The sequence below is a fragment of the Phalacrocorax aristotelis genome, chromosome 6 (genome assembly GCF_949628215.1).
Source record: "Phalacrocorax aristotelis chromosome 6, bGulAri2.1, whole genome shotgun sequence".
In the NCBI taxonomy this organism is placed as follows: Eukaryota; Metazoa; Chordata; class Aves; order Suliformes; family Phalacrocoracidae; genus Phalacrocorax; species Phalacrocorax aristotelis.
Window position 1 is genome coordinate 59,816,837 of NC_134281.1, and position 18,588 is coordinate 59,835,424.

The 18,588-nt window shown below is 39.5% G+C and overlaps 1 protein-coding gene across 3 annotated transcripts in view; it reads right to left on the reverse strand.

Annotated features, from left to right (window-relative positions):
* Positions 1 to 18,588, reverse strand: part of DPYD (dihydropyrimidine dehydrogenase) — a 368,160-nt gene that overhangs the window by 338,128 nt on the left and 11,444 nt on the right. For all 3 annotated transcript variants that reach the window (XM_075098192.1, XM_075098193.1, XM_075098195.1), the window contains exon 2: positions 7,994 to 8,104. In XM_075098192.1, the coding sequence (XP_074954293.1) occupies positions 7,994 to 8,104 (111 nt within the window). The remainder of the gene's footprint in view (positions 1 to 7,993; positions 8,105 to 18,588) is intronic.

Consider the following 18,588-nt stretch of genomic DNA (forward strand, 5'->3'; position numbering starts at 1 on the left):
TGGAAGAAGTGACTGGGGAAAACACGTACTTGTAGCTTTCTGAAGACAGCTGGAACCGCTGGAACAGGCACACAGCCAGAAAGACTACGAGGGAATATGCTTCGACACAGCAACACCACGCCTCCAGAGACTGGACCACCCACCAGCTCCCAATTCACCAGTACGAAGCGCACACGCTATAAGGAAGGTTCTTGTACCAAGTAGTACCGAGCATCTTTGCTGGCCAAAGAATCCCAAAAACATTATTTCTGGTATCAATATTGGATGGGATACTATGTTTCTTTTCAACACTATATTCAAACAACGCACCAGTTTTTAAAACAACAAAGAAATCGTTATGAATGTCTCAAATCATTCCTGAGATGCACCACCAGAAATTTAAGAGTTCCTGAAGGCAGGACACTACTGTAAGCAAGGAAGATTGAATACTGCAAGCAAAGGAGCAGGAAGCAGTGAGGCAGTCAACTGCTCTCCACCTGAGGACTGTACATTGTGATAAAAATGGAACAGAATCTGGTCAAGATAAGGTTTTCAAAGCTTCTGGACAGTTCTGTTGCATCGACATTCTTTTTCAATCCCCAGCCTGTTACACATCTTCACTTCAGCGCATGAGGATGCTAGTGTTTTTTTTAAAATGTAATACTATCAGGATTGGTTAAAAGATGAAAAACAAGCTTTTGTGCCAGACCTGTCCATTCATACTTAAACCAAGGGACTTTTTGATACGCATATATAACTGATTTTTTTTAATATGCATAAAAGAATCGATGGACTGGTACCCAGACAATTTTTGTCCAAATATACAGCAAAGTTGCAGACAAACTACAAGCGGGGTCTTGTAACGAACGCTTCAGTGCAACTTAATACTGGACAGTGCTACCAGCCCTGCTTAAAATACAGCATTCAGCAAGCTATACCACTTCCTTCACACTGAAATTGGTGTCTCAGCTCTTTTTACTTGGAGCAAGCAGATGTCTTCCAGGACTTAGAAAATATAAATAGATCTCAAGTGAGTGATTACTAACAGGCTAACAATGGCACAGGTTTCTCCAAGAAACCATGTTTGAGCACTTAAGATTTCTCATCCTAAAGCTCGTGATAATTCTTAACTTTATAGATTTCTAAACAGAACTGAAACGGGGCTATGCAACAGAAAGTCTAGGGTAAGAAAGGAAAGAGCAGTATAGCTTTCAGTATAGGCAATGGTTTATAAAAGAAAGAAAAAGTGGGAGTAGAGGGGCTGAAAAGAGAGAAACTAGTCGTCTTGTTATATTATTCCGTTTTCCAACACACCAACACAAGAAGGCACCTTCATCTCCATCGAACAACCACAATAAAGTGCACATATAGAAATCCACATCTAAAAGAATATAAGGCTAAGCAGAAAATGAAAGTTAACGGTGAAGATAGGACTAGAGACAATCTCTACTCTCCGATCTGCTCAGCTTTAATGAAGGGGAATTGGTTGATCAGACTTACCTAGAATTCAGCATTTGCAGCAAAGAAGCATTTTTCATTTTGTCACGTGTGTACGTGTAAAACCAGTTTGCAACTCAGACACTTTGGTTTTGAAATGATTAAGATCAAAAATACACCTAACTCTTGGAACTAGCATCTGGTGAGCGCTGCTCTGTAAGAAGGGGAATCATCCAGCATCAAACCTGAAGAACACCAAACCTGAAGAACTCTGTTAAGAGGTCAGAGGTGGTGTGACACAGCACTCCAGGGGAGCCACGAGGTAAGGAGGAACCTTTTGCAGAGGAATAAAAAAAAGATTTGGCGTAACTTACGATGGTAAGCTAGTATTTACAATTTGATACACAGAAGACGTGCACAAAAGCACTAATTTGTAGCAGTCAGGCAAGTTAGGAGCTATTGAGATATTCTGATGAAAATAACTTAAGACACTGAAACTCAAAACTGAAAGTCAAGGATTATGATATGCATTTCTTAGAGCAAGTGTAAGTGATATCATATATAAACATGTAAACCACTTTATTCCAGTAAGATGGTTATAAATGCCAGTGTATGGTATCGATATGAGCAAATGCAGAGTAATTAGTTAATCTAAAAAATGCATGAGTAGGAATTTGACTGCTAAATGATTAAACTGGTACATTTTAAAATGTGTATTAATATTTAATTATTGACACTATGAGAAAAGAGAAAATCTCTTGATGTTACTTCTCAGCTCTTTCTGATACCCATGTATTATTCATACGAATAGTTTGTGCATATACAGTCAATCACTAGTTAAATAAAAGAATCATTCTCAAATTCCCTAATCACCTCAATAGATCCTAATGCAATATTTTCCACATTTGGGAATCAGAGCGTTTTATTTAAGAAATTAGTGGGGCCATGATGAATACAGTGCAGCCTGAGCAGACATCAGTTCAAAGAATCAGATGTCAAAGTGCTCCCTCTAATGTCCCTTAATCATCACACCAATTAGTGGTTGAATAGTGATGTGATTAAAAAGACTGCTGCTATCCTATACCTATTCAGACTAGTAGAATTCTACATATGTTCTACCAATTAATGTTTGAATAGAGCAGCGATTAGAGAGACATCTGCCATTGTATATTCATTCAGAAAAGAGCTAAACTTGCATATTCATATGCAATGAAGACAAAAATAAATATTTGCAAAGGTAAACTATACATTTAGATTATAAAGATAATTGAGTTGATTTCCTTTAATGAGCGTTCTCTATTTTACAATTTTTGGGATTATTTCTTATTTATAAATATATAATCTTTCATCAATACATGTCTAGAAATGGCCAAATTATTCACTGAAAAAGCATTTAATCATTAAGGTTCCTGATTTCAGGCCTTGGGTGAACTGGGTTTCATATCTCCTTGTTTGCAATTTGCACTATTTCTCCTTCAACCCACCAGTTATCTGTTAACTGCTACCTTGATTATTCTGTAACTGTGATACAAGATTGGGCACAAAAATCACATGGTGTTTTTCCACCTCATTGCAAGGCAAAACTTAGAGTAACAAACTGATTATAGCTGAGAAAGAATCGCCTTATTTACAGGTTTTTCTCTGCAAGACTGCACATTTGTACACTAAGAGGTCCTTACAAACCTCTTCTTTAAATAAGAATTCCTTTTTACAGACGTTCACATAAAGCAGACAGCCACAGAAATGCTATCAAACTAAAATGCGGCTTGAAGTTTTATCAAACTCTTATTCCTACTGTTTTAAGGGAGCAACCTTGTCCTCTGGACTTAAAGAGCAACACGATCTGTTACACCTTGCAACGAACTGCAGATCTCACTCTCCACCATGAGCACGGAGCAATCTGGTAGTTGCACCTGACCGTCGTACAAAAAAGACAAGGTGAAGAACTGGGTTCTCTCTAATGGCTGGAAAGAACTATAGAGCAATTAAGACTCTTGCCCAAAAATGATGTCCCTGCAAAAAACAGCTGAGCTTAAAAATGATTTTGTTCAAGGGAGAGAAGCTCTTGTTGCACAATGCTGATCGGGCTTAGCAAACGTAAGGACAAAGAACAATGCTACTGCTGCCAGAAAATCAATACTGTTACAGGCTACGGCAATTAACTACAAACCAATTTAAACCCCATTTCCTTTTCACCTTTCTTGTCTCGTTGAAATAATTCCAACTCTTCCATCTGGAGCAATTATTACTATTATTTTTAAATGCAGAAACTGAAGAAAGGCTGAATACATAGGTGCGTTCATATCATCTTCACACCTATCCTTAGTAGGTACCTCTAAGGTTTCACTACCAAAAAAGGCTGGCCTACAATATCCCACTGAATTCTCCAGTGACAAGTGAATTTAAAAAAATTGCAGAGGTGAATTTCATTAAAACAACAAACCCGCATGTGTACATGGTAAAAGCAGAACCTGTCCCATAACGCTTAGAAACCCTATTCCTAAAGCAAGGAATTCAGCGTGCTGGGCATAACACAATGCGTGCCCATCTAGTTCGTGATTTAAATGCCAGCAAGCGTAAAGTACATGTAGAAATGGAATTATAGAGAGTTGGAAACCGTAAATAAAAACACAACCATTTTCCATCAGAACATTTACCATGCCTGGAGGTGTTCAAAAACCGTGTAGACGTGGCACTTCAGGGCATGGTTTAGGAGGCCTGGGGGTGTTGGGTTGGGGGTTGGACTTGATGATCCTAGAGGTCTTTCCCAACCTTAATGATTCTGTGATTCTATAAATCAGACGTCTAAGCAGTCCTGAACTACCTACGAAAACTCTGGAGGAAAAAAAAAAGGAAGTCCTCACAGCATCCACAGTTCATTCCTTTGCTTTAGTTTTGTCTGTAAGTTGATGGCCTAACATGACCTAAGTTTTGCTTCCTTCTCCAAGATTTACTATTAGAATAGCCATCTCAAAACTCTTCTACTTTTAATTCTGGCCAACAGAATCCTTCATTTCCCCAGACAGACTAGCAGCATCTGTTTACACCACCTTGCAGCATGACTCAGAAGAAACCAGAGCGTTAATGCTTAGGTTTAGCACTGTTACCGAGGGTGACTCGGCACTAAAGAGTTTACCTATTCTGATCCAAACCTCCGAGTTAAAATTTCTGAAGGAAAGCTGACTGATCTTGCACCTACAGATAGAAATCATTTTTACAGCAAAATTGGGTTGCTAACATGGTAAACAAAGAGTAGCACTCATTGAAAGCATAACTGAACCTTCCTTTAGGAGAATGCTTTTCCGACACTGAGGAAAGATACTGACACTCAGCTTCCACTTCAGAACTCATTTAATGGGCAACTCAAAGTGTCTCAGCGCAGGCTAGGAGTTAAAATTTCACTTGTGTAATTATTCTGAGGAAATATGTAAGTCTGCCATCTGGAAGCGTATTAGACTTTACAAAGTCACTGTGTGCATGCCTCAGCAGATGCAGCTTTTGTTCAGAGTTTTGAGGGCTGTTAATTTAATTAGTTTTGTATTTTCATACTCCCACCTTCCCTCCAACAGTAATTCTGCAAAGGCAGTATCAGCAGAGCTTTAAAAGAATCCAAAGCTAAAAGCCAAATCCAGATTTTAAGGAAATGCAAACAAGGGTACTTCCTCTGGACTTCAAACAGAGCTTGACCTGTTCATTCCCAGGCCTAAACGTTACTGCCAATGGCTTTTTAAACCGTAAAAGAAAATTGTGCTCAATGCATCCTTTCCTACATTAGCTTTCTTATTTTAAGAAGGGTAGGAAACGGTTCTATCATTTTGTTTTCTTTGTTTATCAAAACCACTCAACAACAATGATCTGGAGAATGCAAAAAGTCTCTCATTTTCTCCTAACGTCTCTTTATGTAATGAGATACCAGAAAATATTTAGGTTTGATTTTCTTTTTAGCTTTGTAGGGCTTTTTTTCTGCCAGAATACTGAGCTGCGTGGTAGATCTTGAACAGTAAAAGTAAGCTACATATTTCTGAGTAAAGAAAAGTTTGACAGTTCTAAAAACTAGGACCATTCCTGGCCTAAAAATAAGGACTACCCCTTTACAGTTTCTTCAAGCATTTTACATTTCTTATCATGACTTGCAAACTAAGTAATGTTACATTTCTACCAAATAATTCATAATATGCAGTATAAGAACTGTGACAAAGGTGCGTACATGTACAGATCCAGCTATTTGCTTATCTCTAACCTTGAACCCTGCAAGTTACAACACACAAGCAGATCTCTGCCAGCGCAGGGTCTAATAACTGCCCAGGTCTCCATGCAGTAATGCAGAACGACAAAACCAAGCTGGTTATTTGATCGTAAAACCTATGCCAAAACATCGTCCTCCAGTATTTGACAACATTCAGAATTTCTTTCAAATGAAAATCCAGCCAAGGCATGCAAGCGAGCGATGGACCCGAGATCGGTGCTGTTTGCACAGCCCAAGACACTCAGGCTTTGGGCATCCAAGAACACGCGAGACACCACAAGCTACACACGCACGGCTACAAGCGGGATCGTGGGAAGAGACACTTTCTAGAAAGCTATGTGCTTTCACAGTTAACAGCAACACCTTCAAATACCAAGCATTTTATGAATAAATTGAATACAAAAATCAAACAAGGCTGACACGGGGGAAAGCTCAGAGATAACCAAGAGTGATCTTAAAGCCTAAGAAGCTTTAGAAAACGTGTGTTAACACACCCAGTAGGAAGATACATGTGTGTATGCTATAGTTTGAAGTTGAACTAAGTAGGATAATTTACACTGAAACAGCTCAGCAGGTCACTACACAGATACCTAGCTGCCCTGCTGCAGGGATACGCGAGCTTCCTAACAGTTTCTGAAGCCAGGGGAGCCCAGTACCGATTACAGGCCACCTGAAAACATAACCACGTAAACCGCAGCTGTCCGGGAGCCGCCTGCCGAGCAGCTCAGCTATCTCTGCAGCAGGAACAGGCAGCTGTGGGCAGTAACTGCAGCCGACATCCCCAAATAATCATCCCTGTTCACAAACAGAAGGTTTTCACGGACGTTAGTTTCCAGTTATTATAACATTATCTAAGCCGATACATAAAATAAGAAAAAAGGAATATTGGCTATAGTAAGAGAGAGATTCTTATGATCAGTGCTACAAAACAGAAGACCATATTAGAGCATGACTGAAATGCTGAGTATACCCTGGGTTGCTCCTCCCAGCAAATATTCGTTGGTCACACTGGATTTTGTAACTTTCAGAAACCGAGGAACTTTGTGGGGTTTTCGGTTTGGTTTGTTGGATTATCTTTTTTTAGTAATAAATGAATATCAACTATCAAACCTGAATTTTCCTACTTAGTGGGAGAAGATGTTTTGATAACGCTATGAAAAGGCACAATCGCATTGGACCCATACGGGAAGCAGCTTGCAGATGAAGAAGTAGTACTTTACCTAAAAGACTTCTGAATTTAGAGGATTACCTCAGAGAATCTGTAGGAAGACAGTAAAAACACTACAAACCTTCTAATCAGATGAGAGATCAAAGAGACAACGAAGTCTGATAGGATTAATCAAATATCACACTGAGACTAGGAATCTAAATACCTAGAGAGAAAATTATGATATCTAATGGCAGAAATACTGAAGACTACAGGGTTTATAATGAAAAAATATTTATTCTAAAGCCACCTGTTTGCTGAAAAATATTTTCAGATTGTAACAACTTAAATTTACACATTTACCAATAATTTAAATTTACACATTTACCAATAATTTAAATTTACACATTTACCAATAATTTAAATTTACACATTTACCAATAATTTAAATTTACACATTTACAAATAATTTAAATTTACACATTTACAAATAATTTAAATTTACACAGTGCACAAGATTTAAAATCCAAAGCCATGTTTTTATCTAAGCTTTATGTATTTATATATAACACATATTCATATGGTCATGTATATATAGTACATATATAGGTATCCCTATATATATGTATATAAAACAGGCACATACGGTGGGTTCCCCTAGTTCTGTACCGAAATAAAATTACCTTTAGAAGTCTCAGAAAGGGCAGGGAAGTGCTGCTCTACCCAGTGCTACTCTTGGAAAACGGAAAGATCCTAGAGGTCTTTTCCAACCGTTATGGTTCTACGATTCTATGATTGTAAGCGGGCAGCAGCCCTGAAGGGTGCAGAAGCGGGAGCTGGCGCTGGCTGCCCAGGGGGAGCGGGCAGCTCTGCGAGGCTCAGGAGGTGGGGAGCCGGCTCTGATATCACTGGATCCGACAGACGGATCAGACCTCACAAGGGAAGGGGAGAAAGTTGCATCAAAGACTTAATAAATCACCGGAAACGAAAAAGGTATGGCATGTTCTCGGTTCTGAAAAGTGAATAGCTGATCTCAGGTAACTCTGTATCTACAGGAACACAGCGAGGAGCCAAATTTGGCTGCCGAACAACACAGGAAACTCAAATTTGAATTTCGCACACGACAGATTTCAGCCTCAATGATTTATTGCACGTTCCAGATGCAATAATAAACATGCACTTACTGAACAGCCTTTGTCCGAATTCCTCTTCCATTGCTTCTTGACTTGTTTCTTTGCTGCAGTCGAATGAAGCGTTGCATGCGTCTGTTTTCGGGGATTTAAAGCCAGAATGTTCTGTAGAAAGAGAACAGAAAATATTAAAACAGAGATAAAATTTCCGAAAAACTTCAAAGCCTCTTAAATCACACCTCACACATTTATTTACAGTGCTGTGCAAAACCAAAGCACAATTACTCAATATTACAGCCCAACTTTATATGAATTTGTTTAGATTTGTATTGTCCACATGACATAGATTTTGAGTATTTAAAGACCTTTCTAGGACTGCTAGAAAAGAGAATTATAGTGGCCACAATAATGGTTTCCATTCCCGGATGCTTGTTACATATGGCATATAGAAACCCATAATTCTGCTTCATTATATCACTCCAAGTAACGCTTGTAAAGCAAACCAAGCATAAAAATTTTAAAGGATCTGGGTTATTTCTGGATGTTTCATCATTTCAGTATAAATTCCAACTTCCCTTCACAGGAACCTGCTTCTACACCTAGTGAGCTGATGAGTTAATTTCTCTTACAATGCTTTTATTTGCAAGGACACAAACGCACGTCGGGAATACATCTGTACTAAACGTGACAGCGGCGGTCTGACGACACAGGCAGAATGAAGTGTGTGATGTCTTTCGTTATACTAGTGCAGCTCAAAAAATTAAATCAGCTTTTCAGAACACAAGCTCTTCTTCAAATCAGGCGAACAACAGGTTTCTGTAGCAAAACTGACCTCATTTAACTCAAGGGGTGAGTGTGACCAGCGTGCAAGCAACAGATCAGGCTCGGGGCTCTGATGGAGAACCAAAACAGGCATATTGTTGGTTGTAACTCCTGGAATTGGTTTTGTAAGTTTTCCTTTTTAAAAAACTTGTCTTCAGGACTAGACTTCTTCCCTGTGGCGAAGAGGGTGTGCTTATTCTGTTACCTTGTGTTAAAGATGTCCGAGTCTGACTTACAGAAATGGAGACCGAACATGATGAGCATGATGGGGTTATGAATATTATATCAGGATGCTTCCTTATTTTAGAAGTCTGCTTGAGTCGGTGATAATGGTGAAAAAGTAATCTGTTGTACTAAGATTTTATTGTGTTGATGCTTATCAGGACCATTTTTTAAAAAAATGCAAAGGGCTCACTTTCTAATCAACTATTTAACGCTTACTCTGGACTGATCACTAATCCATTTTTCCCACAAAACAAAAATCTCACCTACATGAAAATTCTACCAGCAAAAAACAACATAGCCCAATACAGCCCGCCTGAATCACAGAGAGACAAAAAAGTGGGTTACAACATTCAAAAAGGCCTAGACTATTTAGCAGCCTATGTGCTGTTGACTTTCAGGAAGAGCTCGAGGGTGTCATCAGATGTGCCTCTGCAACTCCAGCAGGAAAGACTCTGCTCCATCTCTGGGTGTTCCCCAGCTGAGTACCTCAGGCAAGACGTGGCAACCAAAGGCATTCAGTGGTGGGTTATGCTAATTTTTTTCATTCTCAATTAAAACAGAGCAGGGACATTCACATAAGCGATGTCACTTCCAGCATCTCAGTTGCTACTTTCATTTCTCAAGATGCTCGGAGCACATCTGACTCCTTGGTGGTAGGCTGCGAGTGCCCAAATCGCCCAAACCGGGCAGTAGGTCCTGATTCACACGTCCACTTCAGCAAAATTCTGCCTATTCTCTTTTGTAATTGCTTAACGCAGTACTCTTGGCCGTGAATATTATAATTATTTTAGCAAACGGAAATGAATTGCAAATTTCTAGTAATAAACTGTAACAGATGTACTCCACTGGGTATGGCACCAGTTGGTTTAAAACGTGGAACAAATGGTGGGGCAAGCCAGGGACGGAAGAATCCCCATATGTTTGCTCCTGTTGGAATTCTGCAGCAGGAGCATGGCTCCAAGCGCAACAGTTGCCGAAATCCAAAAGGACTACGTAGCGCAGCATGTCCCAGAATTAAATCTGAAATAAAACTGGCACAGAACGTAATAAATCACATATGCAATATAAAAATTGCTTATATTCCCACTACCTAAATAATATACTATCTGCCTAAATCTCGGATTGCTGACCAAGGTGGCTGTTCTAGCTAGAGGTCCCCGGGGTATAAGAACCGCTCAGAAGTTTACTGCCTAAATGGGAAAGTAATGTAAATGCTTCTGGGTCTGTTAAACTGTCAGAAAGGAAAATTAGTGAGAGTGTTTTCTTCCTATTCATTGCAGTTCCCTGGTTGGTTTTCTGCAGCTTATAGCTAGTCAGACATTTAGTAAATTTAACAAATAAATTCAGGTAGGTCAGCCAGTAAGTGGAAAATTACCCAGAAGAAAGTTCTAGAGGGAGTGTTGCAGTTCACACTTAATGTATGCGCCCAGCTAAGCACAGATAAACCACTGTGGACGTGCAAGAAAGGAATCCTGAGACCTCCAACCTCTCAAACACACTGGCCATCTGACAGGGGCGAGAGCTCACTGGTGAGGAGAATTATTTGGGCATCTGTGATCTTGCTTGTCCCGATCCCATGCTTATTCTGCTACATAAATTCTCATTCTTGCCAGATGAGCGGTTGTTTGATCTCTCCAGATGTTGAAAGGGCAAGACTCGAGCTCCCCAATGGAGGTCGTGGGTACATAATACATCACTTTTCAGGGTATTATGAACTTCAGGTTTCACGTTAAGAAGCTTTTTGTATAGTAATGGGGAACCTATGAATTATATATTTAGTGTTTTACATAAATGGCCACATCTATTCCATTAACAATAAAGGAGGTATAAATCCATTCTCTTTAATGGCTGCAAATCAGAATATAACACCGCTGTATTTTTGTAGAAATCTGTTTAGGTACTATGTTGATGGAGGAAGAAAGAGGGCTACGAGTAAGTACGTAGAAGTAAATTCAGCCCACGTTGAGCACACACTCGTGGCACGGCCACACAACACGCAAAGTAGAGTTACGCCTGCAGCTTTGCACAACACCAGTGATTATGGGCACACCAAAGTATTACACTTTCTTTCATTATTTCCATAGACTAATTTGAAGACTTCATTTTGGGACACACGCCAAGTGGTCTGTCTCTTCAGAGCACAATATATATTGCGGATGACTCCCTCAAATACAACTACCTTAGATAATTCCTTTAATAATAACAACCCATGACAATTATTTCTTTGGTGTCTTTAAAAAGACAAAGATTATAACCTAAAAAAATATTAAAGAATGGTTTAACTCCCTAATACATCCTCTACTAGAAGGGGTCATATTCATTATGACTAATAGATATTGATTTAGGTTGCAAGTACCCTAAAATGCTATAAACTACTCATACGTACCGTACAGCGAGAATGACTAGCATGTCTAAGTGATAGCTACAGTTCTTAAATTTTGAGAATTTAGTGATAAATGGTTATGTCGATCTGTGCCAACTGAGTAACGTAGCTTCTGAGAATAAACTTGCCATAAGCTATTCATTAGATGTTTATTGCTCGGGTTTTACTTTAAAGGCTATGATTAAGAAGTCTACACATAAAATTCTAGCTCTAATCTTCATTATCATCTATTAATGAAAAGGCTGTAGAAGTTTTAAAACAGCATGTTATATTACAGTGAGTAATCGATCAAGAATTTGAATTAACTCCAAAATCAGTGATTTGAGGGCAGTCATTGGGTATAGGACACATTCTGCAGTTGGGAGTCCTGTTTCTGATACTGCATTTTTGGGTAAGTCAAGACAGGTTTGGCACACGCTCTGCAGTGATCCAACGTAAATTTCTGGTATAGAAATTTCATTTCATTAAAAGCGTCACACCCATTTTATTCCCATCTCATAAAGCCACCCTTTTAGCTGAAATCATAAGAAGCTATTGCAATTAAATCTGATCTTTCACTAAATGCATATTCAGCAGAATAAAATATAAAGTTATGGAAGCACTATGCTCATTAGGAATGCTCCAACACCAACCAGGGCAGGGGCGCAGAGAGGGGATGGTGTTAAGGAAAAAGGTGCAATTTACATCATAGGTGGGACTGCAGTAACTCTGAGGCAGTCAAAAAGTGCTGCTAGTCTAGCATTGCCTTTGTGAAATATATGACCTTACTCCAAATATTGAAAGCTTTTCTTTAAAGCACTAAGCTTTGAAGTCTTCAAAGTCTTAAGCCTTTTTTTCCCCTCCCCACCCCAGGTAAGAACCTTAGCTCAGTGTCCTGGTTATTTGGACCTTATCTCTCATTCAAAACAGGAAATTTGGTAAAAATTCAATAGTTAGATTACTTTGCTTCTGGAAGAACTCCTACTGAAACCAGTGAGTTGCATCAGGAGTATTTAGTCCTTAATAATCCTCATCTTTGCTACCGGTAATTCAAAGCCAGAATAAGGATCAGAAAAACCCACTTCAGGCTCTGTCACAGGCTGCAGCACTAAAACTCTACAGGCCTCTTAATAAGATAAAGGAGTAAGTTGTTCTTTTCATGTGCCATTCACTTTGTTTTAGCACAGAGCACATTTACCTAGCCCAGCCCCTGCAATACACAGGTTGTATCCTGCTTCACACCAGTTGCTTCACAGAGCATCCTCAGCTAGACTCCTTTATATACAACAATTAAAATTCAGGAGTAGGTTAGGCATGCTAGGGGATGCATGTGGAGAGCAATTTAACCCACCCCATTCCATTAATCTACCCAATTTCCTTAAAAAGAGTTGTAATCTCCCTCACAGCAAGTAACATTAAATGTATTGCAATATACATATGCTCACCAAGTGAACATAATGAGAACATATTTATTTTTTCTAAGAGTAATGAGCATGCTAAACAATTTATTTCAAAGCTATGCAAGTGTTAATTCACTGACAGAAACAAATACCTGGGGCTTTTCCCCTGATATTTTCTAGTATATTTGAACATGAAACTAATTTTATTGGCGTTAGTCAGTCCAAGACCAAACAACTCAACCTAGAAGTATTTGTTTTCATGCAATTAGATGACCCAGATTAATGAGTATTGTTTAAAAATCACGTCAGTTAAGAAAAAGATGACTAAGATACAAACTCTTTCTATGAATATCTTATTTGAATTGCTTAGTTCACTTTTTACCTCTCACACCTACTCTGCCTTTTGGAAAGCTGCAGGAAGTGCTAGGATTTAGATGCCGCAATTCAACCACCATGTAAAGTCGCTAACTATTACAAGTGGAAGTTTCGTGCCAAACACGCAAGAGCAAGTTCTCATCCTAGGACAGTTTGTAACACAAAGATAAACAAGACTTCAAAAAAAAAAAAAAAAAGAGTATCCATGCTGTCATGTCTTCCACAAGCTAGCTCTATGTTATTTTTCATTATTGAAAGAATATGGGCAAGTGTTGTGAATCTCTCCCTCATGCTTCTGTATGATAGAATCTCTCATAAATTGATACTTGTGTCAAATGTGTATTTCCTTCCAGAGGATCTGAACTGATGAGAATCTTTACAAACAATTTATAAAACCTGACTGCTAATACATCTTAGGAATTCATCCAGAAATTTCAAAAAATGAGGAAAGACTGCTTTCACAGTAGTTCAGGCCTGGTTTGACTGTGAGGTGACGAAGGCCAGAGAAAGCGAGATGCAATGTGAAGTGACCACAGATGTCAGGGAATCCTTCGGAGGTCAGGTCAGCCTTTGCAGAACCCAATTCTAGAATGAGAAAGGATCCCAGACAGCACGGGACTCAGAAGGGAAACCCCCAGATAATTATTTTCCTGTATTACCAGATACATTTTCTGTCACTGAGACAAACAGCTGCATGTGTTAGCAAAGTCACAAGCTGACTGTGAACCCATTTACATTACGGTATATCACAGTGCGACAAGCCACAACCCTCTCACCTCTCTCAACAAGGATAAACTCTGCAGGTGACCCTCTGTGTCCGTGCCCAAGAACCAGCAATTATACATTATTATGGTATCTTCAGGCCAGAGCCCTCAAGGTCCAGAGAGCTGGAAGATGGGGCTCCACTTCTGTGGAGAGACAGCCAGCCTGCGACTAGGGAATGTGCCAGGAGAGCAGCAGTGCTGCAGCCTCCAGCGAGGCAGGGGCCGAGACGCCAAGAGGCTCAAGGGACCCCAAACCCTGGTCTGTATACGGGTGGGAGAGGGGGAGTTCAAACACACCTGGGGAAAGAATCAACTTTTAATCACAAGACTCATTTCTTCTCCAAGCCACACAAGCTCAGAGTCTCAGAAAAGAGCAAGAACTCAAAGCCCAGTGGATGACCTCATGGTAACCATACTGTAGCTGCGCACGGACAGGTCATTGCCTTCAGCACAGCACGTAAGTACTACACCTCCTTCTTTAGATTTCCACGTAGCTTTAGATTTCCCCGTAAGACAGACTGCTTCTATAGCTGAACAAACACCTTTCCAGCTCCTTGCACATCCTCTAGTATTTAGTAAGACTACTCTTTTCCTGTAATAATATCGTAGCGTACCAGTATCCTAGAGGTACAGTCCTAGATCCATTACTAAATACTTAGAAAGTGGGGTTTCCAAAGCAGAGTTACCTCTACAGATTTTCGCAGTGCTCTGACTTCCCTGCAGTATGTAATTACTGCCTCTTAACAAAATGAGCAGTTTTCTAAATCCCTCCCACAAAAGTCAGGAAAGAGTTACAAATACATCTGTATCAACAAAAGTGGCAGACCTCACGAACTTTGTGTGATATGAGCAAAGTCAACGCATTACAGATTCACAAAGTAGCAAAATTACACAACCCTAAACATGGTGTACCTACTTTTGTTGATATATTAACTTTTAGATTAAGAGCTTGATTCCTCTCCCTCAGCGATGCATTCATGCTAGGCATTACTGCAAATTCTGGAAGGTTTATTAAACTAGAAAACAAAAAGTGTTACTTGCTTCCCATAGATACCGACCTCTACTCTATTGGAAGAGCTCTGGGTGGTAAATTATGCTGCTGGAAACTCTGCGTGCTACCTCCTGGACACAACTAATCCCTGCAGAAGCGTCTTGACCCTCACAGGGAAAAGTAAAACAAATACCCTCTGAGCTTAACTTTAAGTACCCAAGGAGTACCCCAGCATTCAGTGAATTATTCCCATATTTAACACAGGCACATACACATTAAAAGCCACACAGCTTAAATCAGGTTCAGACTCCACCGTAGCATAAGATGAAGTTCTAGGACCTGAGGCTTCACCAGGAACGCCCTACTCTGTGATGAGATCACATTTTCACACCATCAACAATACACTACATCAAAAGGTATTAGAGTTAACATAGAAAATTCAGGGAAGGTGTAGCTGAGCTCAGCTCTCGTGGATTTACTCAAAGTTGAATTCACTATGTATTCATTGTGTTGACTATTAATTTACAGCCTTTTAAAATAGAAGGGTTTAAAATTTGGTGCAGCTATCCTACATTTAACATTTTAATACATTTTCTCTCTAACTGGACAGTCTTTAATCATCCAACCAATTGGCTAAGTGCAAAAAAAAAAAAGGAGCAATACATATCACAGCCTTGATTCTCAGCTTCAGAACTGCTGTCACTTTAAAAGTAAGTACATCCATGGACTCCACAGCCTGTGAAACCCACTACAAAAGTTACCTTTTTCTATCTTCTTAATAAAAGTATTCTTTACTAATCAAAACTTAAAGCTTCAGAAAATATTTAGGTTTGCATCACAGGTCTAACAGAAGTTTTTTGTTCCCTCACAATAACATTTATCTCTGCCTGGATCGCTTGCACATCAAATTGCTCCCTCACACGAGGAACACTAAGTAACATTTTTAACTGCTCACTCATATGGAGAGTCCTTCAATGAGTATTTCACCGCAAAAAGGGTCATTACCATACACCTACATTTACATCTCACCTCTATTTTTCTGCAAGAAGACAAACAGACTAAAGGAGAAATCAAGCTCAGTTGCCTTTGGCAATAAGCTTAGTGCCAAAACCAAAAACAGACCATTGTACCCCCATAATCGAACCTCGCAACTGAACCCTCCGTCGTGGGTGTTTGCTTAACCGAAACCCAAACCTGCATTAGAGACATGTCTGCTAATGAAAAGTGAATGCTCTACTGACTTTTGATTATAGAAGGGAAATTAGCATTACAAGTTATCACTGCTTTAAGTTTAATCATTGGCAAAATCAGCGGAACTAATTTTAGCTGAGCAAAGCAATGTTCTGAAAACTTTGTAAAAAGGTGATTTTCAAAGTCCGATAAACAAACCTGAAAGGCGAGGTCAGGAGCAACAGCGTGCATCCACAAGATGTGGTACATTCGGTGCTTGAAACACAACAAACGTTTGTATTTGTTCCAAGAACACGCCAACTCTCTCTCAGTAGCGACTTTCTAAATCTGTTGCAACATTAAGAAGCAACAAGTAAACTTACCTGTGTGCAACTAATGAGCAAACTTCTACAAAGATTCTCAGTAGCAACTGTTTTAATACCGTGGTAAAATGCAAACTGACAAAGGAACTATTGATTTTCCTAGTAACTTTGTGTACACATCAGAGCATCCTCACCAAACGGGGGAAAAATAAATTAGGACATAGAAAGAAAATGGAGATGTGAAGGATTTGTTGATTATATTCTATAAACAGTAAGGGTTTGATGTGTGAAGGTACATATTAAAATATTACCAAATGTCTGATAATTGAAAAAAATAACACAGCCAATTCTCAAGCAATAAAATTTAACAGCCCATCCAAGTAAGGCAAGAAGAAACTGTTGCCAATCCTTCCTTTTCCTTTTAACACATCGCTGCCGCCTTCTGCAGCAGCTCACAGTGATCCTACGTTGACACCTTTAAGCAAAGAAATGTGACATTCCAGAAATACATAGGGCATCGCATGTGTTACAGATGACAATGGGACATACAGCGATAACGGGGAGTACAAAGCAATTCCTTGGATTTCTTGACTCTTATGCAACAAGTTTGATTTTTAAATGTTATTGACATGAAATACTGCTGAACGCGTGGGCCGGAGGCAGAGGCGATACTCTTAAAACCATAGGATAATCAGATTAGGCTGCCCAATCTAAAACCGTGCCAGCAAATATTTGGATTCAGATCTACCATACTTTGTCACATGCTTGTAGGAAAAACTGATTTTTGAGATACTTTTTATAAAGGGTGTTGTATGTAATAGTAGTATTTTCCAACTCTTTTACTTATTAAGACAAATCACAATTCTGCTATGAGACCTCTGAACAGGGAAAAATTATTATTTTTATCATTTGTAAGGGTTTCTAAAAATATAGTTAAGTGGTTCTCCTATAAACATGCAGTAATGATTCTAAAACCTTGGATTTCAGCTGCAGAAAGATTCAAGCATTGGACTCCTGCAAAAATAAAATTCCTGTCTTGTTGACAGGACAAAGCGCTCTCTCCTACACTACAAGCTACCAGACCACAAAGCTGTCATTCAATTAGGATGGAGATATTAACAACCACTTGTCTCAGATCAGCATCTCTTTGTCTGTGGTTTGGTATGAGCAGGAGCAAATACTGCAGAGTAACAGGAACCGCTGCAACAGAAGTAACATGATTTAGTGCACCAGAAACGATGCAAAGGAAAAGTACCCAGGTAAGCGCTTTAGCCACCTTCCTGCTCTTCTCCACCTGACAGCTTCAGAAACATGCCAGAACCACCAACAATTCAACGTGGATTTGGTCTTTGCCTCCTTCAGCTTGACTCAAGGTCAGCTCTTCTTGTTTGCTCTTTTGCATTATAGTCTAACGGTTACTGGAGTCACCACTAGCAGACCTCCGTCCCCATGCTCCTGCCTTCCACCGGCCAGGATGGAAGGCACACCCGGACGAAGCTGAGCTGACCAGCCGTTTGGCTGAGATTACAAAAGCAAAGCAGAGAGCAAATATGACAAGAACACTGCTCTAGCACTAAGAGAGTTTTGACCCAACTCTCAAGACTGCTTATGTATTTTTCATTAAGGGCTCATTGATTAAGCGCATAGAGATCGTTATCCTGGGAGTTAAAAATGAGCTAACTTTGCTTTTGTGCTAAATACTTCTTAGAGGTCAATTCATCTTATCTTCTCACCTGGTGCCAGGGTTTGGCAGCGTGCAAGCTACTCCGCTTTACTTAACAAATATTCTACAGTCTTCTGAAAACCATTTCTTATCGTATCCTAACAAAGAGGAACTGGCCCTTCAGCAGTCAATAGTATTGGTTACTGCTGGCTGCTGACATTTCACTCAGACTGTACGTTTTTTGAGAATAGATAATATTTTCATTTTTTTCTGTTCTGTATTCATTTCATTTCTGCGTTTTATCACCAGCGTTCCAGAACAGCTTCTGCTGTGGTTATCTTGTTTAATTTTTTTTTTTTTTCCTCCCAACCCTTTTGTCACTCTCTCACTTCCATCTGTTTTGAAGAGCTATGTAGAAGCTTACTAAAATCTTTAAAATTTTGCGTTTTCAGTCAGAACTGAAAACAGGGCAATATTAAACACAGCTTTAAAATGGAAGCGGAATAAGTCTGGGAACCACCTCGAATCTCCCATCTCCTGTTCCAGTCATTAGC